The sequence below is a fragment of the Peromyscus leucopus genome, chromosome 7 (assembly GCF_004664715.2).
Source record: "Peromyscus leucopus breed LL Stock chromosome 7, UCI_PerLeu_2.1, whole genome shotgun sequence".
Classification (NCBI taxonomy): Eukaryota; Metazoa; Chordata; class Mammalia; order Rodentia; family Cricetidae; genus Peromyscus; species Peromyscus leucopus.
In genome coordinates this window covers 112,324,366-112,330,808 of record NC_051069.1, presented here as the reverse complement: position 1 = coordinate 112,330,808, position 6,443 = coordinate 112,324,366, and the positions used below count along the sequence as shown (strand labels likewise).

Here is a 6,443-nt window from a genome sequence, read left to right as displayed (position 1 = left end):
CCTCTATGTGCACCCTTCTTTTCATCACTGGATACTAGCTTTAAAGGTCAGTCTTGAAGATAATTGTATGTCTTAGAAGACTTGCACTTCAATGTAACTGTCTTTCTTAGGAGATCACATCTGTGCACTCTCTTTCTTACTGACAAGACACCCACATGTTACAGGGTGACTGCTTTTAATCAGTTAAAGTTTTCAGGTACATGAGGTGGTGAATGAAATGTCAGAAGGCATTAAACCTTTTAGTTACTTGTCATATCTGCATTTAGCTGGCATTCTTCAAGCACATGCACACTCATGTGTGTGTACACAACTCTTAATTGAGAATTGAATAGACTGGCCTTGGAGTTGAAAATCACAAACTCTAGAGTACTCACACTACCCTAGCCTTGCCCACAATGAATTCCCCAGGAAAATCATGTATGTTCAATGAGTAAGATTACACTGGCTGAAAGACTTGGTGCTGCTGTTGTACAGCATATACCTTCGCTAGAAGCCCCTTTTCAAACCTCTCAAAGTCCTACAGTTTAGACAACATTTTAACTTTATTTAAACCAATGTCTCCGACAGTTCTTGTCACAGATCCCTGGATTTAAAAAGAAAAAAATGTGTAAGAATGTTCATATTAATCCAATGCACTTAGGAAAAGTGAATTCTGACAAGGGTTTCACTCAACAGTCTGAGGAAGCTGGAAGACTCATATGAGAGGCCCAAGATGTGGCTACACCAAGAAAGGCTCTCAGCAATGACAACATACACGAACCTACAAAGAGAGGAAAACTTGGCATTCAAATCAGCAGGGGAGGGCTACAACATTCTCAGTAAGCAGCTAAGCTTAATGACATTCTGCACTGCCCCTCAAAGGTAGGAGAACATTCCCTGGCCTCAGTAACTTCTGATTTGGTCATTTTTTATCACTTTTGACCAATGAAATATGAGCAAGAGAGGCTGTCATTTCTGAGCAGAGGCTTCTCTTCCTTCTGTCTGAAAATGGCTAGCGTCATCACTGTGAGAGCCAAAGTAGAGCCAAGGAGCAGAGTGCACAGGAAAGAGGAAAAAGAAACCTTTTAAATTAATGAACAAACAAAAACCAGTTGGCCTCTCAATTGTCAGTCTATAACCCCAAATTGACTATGGATAGAATGTGATCTAAAAGTGACAGCTGTCAAAACTTGCCCTTGGAGGTGAGCACAAAAGGTGCTAGGAAAGCAATATGGTCATTCACTGTATCAGAGAACAGGAAGACAAGCTACAACTAACAAATGATTCCCTTCCAGAACACAATTTCAACAAATCCATAGGAAACAAAAGACCACAACAGGCTCCAAACAAGACCCACAGACAATTAAAACCAAAACCATGAAAAAATGTTCAATTCTCAGAGAAATACCAGAATGAGATGCTATTTCATACTGCATTGACAAAAAGTATATTATGATAGCATCCCAGGAATATATGTAACACAAACAATTAAAAGAGACATGAATTCCAGATATAACCACTCACATGAAGACTGAGTTCAAAGGATCCATAAATATACCTACACAAAAATTTTATAAAATTCAAACAAACAAAAAAACAACCACCCACAACAAAAAGATGAAAGAAAAACAGATATGCTGGAATAGGTTCATAATCCCAGCACTTAGGAGACAGGAGAATAACAGGTTTGGAGACAATCTGGACTACATAGTGAGACATTGTCTTAAACAAGAACTACAAAAGTAAAAAGGGGTGGAGGGCTGGAGCAATGGCTCATGAGTGATAACACTTACTATGCAAGCATGAGGCCCAGAGACTGCATCCCAGTGGTCATACATGTAACTGTCACTTCAGTGAGAGACCCTGTCTCAGGAAGAAAGTGGAAGGTGATAGCAGGCCACCTCACATCCTTCTCTGGCCCCCTTCTGTAGCAGGAATCTTAAAAGTTCTTATTAATAAAAACAAACCTGGAGCCAGATATTGCAGTGAATGCTGGAAGATCAGAGAAGCAGAACAAGCCACAGCTACCTCACCTCGCCAGTTCCTCAACTGATCCTGTTTCCTCAGACTGGATGCCTCTCAGCTGAACTGTGGTGCTCAAAAGCCTGAATGCTTCACCAGCTAAAGCTTCTAGTTTCTGGTCCTCATGCCTTATATACCTTTCTGCTTTCTGCCATCACTCCCTGGGATTAAAGGCTCACTTTCTGGGATTAAAGACGTGATCACCGTGCTTGGCTGTATCCTTGAACACACAGAGATCCAGGTAGATCTCTGCCTCTGGAATGCTAGGATTAAAGGCGTATGCTACCACTGCCTACCCTGTATGTTTAATATTGTGGCTGTTCTGTGACCCCAGATAAGTTTATTAGGGTACACAATATTTCGGGGAACACAATACCACCACACCCTTCTGTACACACATAAGGTACATGCACACATATACACAATCACACACAAAGGGAAGCTAGAGCTGGACAGATGACTCAGTGGGTAAGGGTACTTGCTACTCTTGCAATGGATCCAGATTTAGTTCCCAGCACCCACATGGTCACAACAGTCCCTAACTCCAGGTACTCCATCCAACACACTCTTTTTTTTTTTTTTTTTTTTTTTTTGGTTTTTCGAGACAGGGTTTCTCTGTGTAGCTTTGCGCCTTTTCCTGGAACTCACTTTGTAGTCCAGGCTGGCCTCGAACTCACAGAGATCCGCTGGGCTCTGCCTCCCGAGTGCTGGGATTAAAGGCGTGCGCCACCACCGCCCGGCTCCAACACACTCTTTTAGCCTCTGTAGGTACCAGGCATGCATATGGAGCACATACATGCAGGTAACACACAAAATAAAAATAAATTGGGGGGGGGAGGGAGTGCACTAGTGCTCATCTCGGTGAGAAGGCCATGGCAAGTCAAGGCCAGAAGCATATGGCCAGCAAACCCTCTTTTTCCAGTCTCTTAAATTTCCTTTATGAGCTAACCTGCTAAGCAGCATTAAATCAGCTCACCTCTGTCCTGGTTAAGTTCCACCTTCTTCAAAAAGCCCCAATTACTTCCAACTTACTAGCCCTCTACTTCCCTGGTGTTATACTGACCACAAGTTATTTGCTTCCTATACCTTCCCAAAAGATCACCACCTCCTGGTACTAATGTTTATGTGTAATCTCTTCCCCTTGAATGAGCTAAAGCCACTGACTTCTAGTGCAAAGGATACAGTAAAAGTGAAGGGTAACACTTCCATCTTGATTGCAGACTCAATATTGTTGGCTATGATGTAAAAATTGTCTGAAGAGAATGAATGGCTTTCAGTCCAGAGTCAGCATGGATGTTCAACCCAACAAGCATAGGAGGAACTGAATCATGAAACGGATCCTGCCTGCTTTCAGTAGAATCTTAAATGTAGCCTTGTGGAATGCCCTGAAGCAGAGAAACTGAGACAATAAGTACAAGCAATCATGGACTACTTCAAGCCACTAAGTGTGGAAACAACTTGTTACAGTGATAGGTTAACTAACATGAGGAGGCCATTCAGAACTGGTCTCTCTCCTCTCACAGTGAACGAACAGTATATTCGAATTACCTACCATAATTTGTTGAAGTTACTTCACTAAGAACCTGGGGAAATTAAGGAAATATGGAAATAAATCTTTAAAGCATTAAAGCATACACACATATTATGTAGATATGAAAATATTGTACATATGTACAAAGCATACACACATATATATAGATGTGTAAACATATGTACAATGTGTGTACATATCTTGGATGCCATTTTCAAGGAAATTCATCTCACTTCCCACATAAGCAAGGACTTCCTAAATCAAGGTGTTTACTCATTATTTCCTTAGGCTCATGTATCATAAGCAGGCTTCAAACTCACTGTGTAGCTGAGGATAACGATCTGATTTTCCTGCCTCCACTTCTCATGGGCTGGGATTACAGGTGTGGGCCACCATGTCAGGTCTTAGAGTACTGGGGATCGCGCCCAGGGTTTCATGTATACTAGGTAAGCGCTCTATCAACAGGGCTACATCCCCAGCCCTGAAAATACTTTTCAGTATGTACTATTTTCCCATTCATCAGTTGCAACCTGTGTATTTATCCACCCATACTTCCTTATCACCCTGCAACCTATATCACTTTGAAACAAATTATAATTTGGAAGTGGAGATACTCCATGGACATTAAATCTCAGTAAATGTTATATATTACTAAATGTTGCCTTAGCTTTAGCTATAAAAAACAATGTTAAATATATAAAAATGTCTTAGGTAATCATCACTGGTAAAGTTTAGATGCTATTGGTTTTCTTGTTTACTTATGACTAGTATTTCTATAATAATCAAACATTGCTTTAAGACAGAAAAATACCACTTCTGATAAAAATACAGAAACAACACCAACAGTAGTTAGAAAAGAATATGGCATTTTATTTTTGCATATGGATGTACAGTACATGAATTAAAATCACTGCAGGGCTCTGAAACATTGATCATTTGCAGCCTAACCCACTGACATTAGTCCTTGTAAAGTAGCCACATTAGTGGTTCAGATTTGGTGTCTGCTGTAGCTGTTGACATGAAGTGCTTACTGTGAAATGCCCAGTAACAATTGAATAATACACTATAGTAGACATAGGCTGGGATTCAATATTCCATCTTTGGAACAAGTTATGCTTATATACATGTCAGAATAGGTGGCTCTATTTACTTATCCTACTGTGAGTTTTAATGACTGATTTTAAGCTACACAGGATTTTCCCCGAGTTTCTAAAAGCAGTAACTCTTGTTTATAAAAGATAATGTTGAAAAAAGGTAATGTTAAAATAAAGGCGCTTTTAGTAATATTTAAGGACAACATAAGGTATTACTATTAGAAAAAAACTTTACATATTTTTAAGCAAAACACTGATGTACCATTGCAGTGTTTAACTGAATTGTTTTAAGATAGTGTAATGATACTACCTTATATACTGTTCTAATATCTAAACCTCATAATTACAATTTTAATATATAACCTGCCTTACAACTATGCACAGCTTCTGAAGCGCAATTTTCTGTCTGTTTTATGCATAAATTAAAGCTGGTCCTTGATTTGGAGAACTATGGCTACCTGGAAGCACTAAATTTCAGACACTTATTGACAGCCAACAAAAACCTTGACAAAGTGATAAAGCAAGAGTACCATGCATGGAAAAGCAGTTGCTACCCCAAGTGTGAATCAAATCTAGCACAAGACCTTCTCTGAGGTCTGCATGTCTCAATGAGTAACCAAAAAAAAAAAAAGGGGGGGGGCGTTCCCACAAGATATGAGAGGAAGCAGCCGGCCAATCTAGTGTAAGTTCCACAATAGAGCAGTTCTTAAAAAGAGGCAACTTTGGACCCTTAGCATAAGAGACAGACTTTACATTCTTTGATTTCATTTACACCTTTTAAAAAAGATAAAATATATGACATTTAAGCTGCTGGGGCATTAAAGCAGCTCAAGCTGGCTGAAGGCAAGAGGCAGCTACTAGAAACTTCAAACAACTAGATCCCATTCTCCTCTTCCTTCCTGTGAAATTACAACTTATCAAACTACTTGATACCTGTAAGAGACATTCTATAAACATAGTAGGATTAGCATATTATTAAACTTCTAAGAAAAGTCCAAAGATATATGGAAAATATGTTTGCTAACAGTGGCTGCTTTACAATGACAATAATGAAACAGAGCTAGAAAAATAATTTTACTGTCTTAAATAATGAAAGAAGTTAAATTTTTAAAATATATTACTTATCTGTGAACTTCTGATTAACTTGACAGTGAATATTTCTTCTGATCTGTGAGCTGAATTTAGCTACATTTGAATTACAGTACAGCTTCAAATTATAAATATAACCATCCCAACAGTAAAGAGATCATCGAAGCAGTAATATAGATCAATCCTAAACCATCACCCAGCCTAGACCGCAAGAGGTGCTTTTGGATAAATGCTTTAAGAAGACCTTGGGACTGATGTGGAAAGCAGGTCAGTAAAGACTCCAGTTCTGCATCATGGAGTCTTCCAAGCCAAGCCGCTTTCCACAAACACAAATTCAGTCTATCTTTTCTTTCTGGACCAATCTAGGAGCATCAACAAAATCTTTGCCATTGTAAAGAATAATAAAAAATGTTCCAATGCTTGCAACTCCCCAGAAGAGGACATACGCCAGTGTTTCTGTCCAAGTGTCACCTGTTGATATTAAAAAGAGATAATGCATCATTTGTTGATGCCAGATCTAGTTGTTAGCTGTATAGCACAACTTCACACTAAAGTTTACTAACATGTCCACAGGAAAAAATATAAGAACCTCTTAAGGTTTAAACCATTGGTCTTAACTCTTCAAGGCTTGATGAACCATCAGCTGTGAAACCCTAAGAACTTGTTGCCTCTATGACAAGTTCCCAGCAATACTGAGGCTACATTGTTAGAACTGGACTACTCTCTTT

General features: G+C 39.2%; 1 protein-coding gene across 3 annotated transcripts in view; it reads right to left on the bottom strand.

Moving 5' to 3' along the window:
• Positions 1-4,378: 4,378 nt before the first annotated feature.
• The window catches only part of Sacm1l (SAC1 like phosphatidylinositide phosphatase), a 69,857-nt gene continuing 67,792 nt past the window's right edge, over positions 4,379-6,443 (bottom strand). For all 3 annotated transcript variants that reach the window (XM_028890482.2, XM_037208076.1, XM_028890483.2), the window contains one exon: positions 4,379-6,186. In XM_028890482.2, coding sequence (XP_028746315.1) covers positions 6,050-6,186 — 137 coding nt within the window. In that variant the 3' untranslated portion in view covers positions 4,379-6,049. The remainder of the gene's footprint in view (positions 6,187-6,443) is intronic.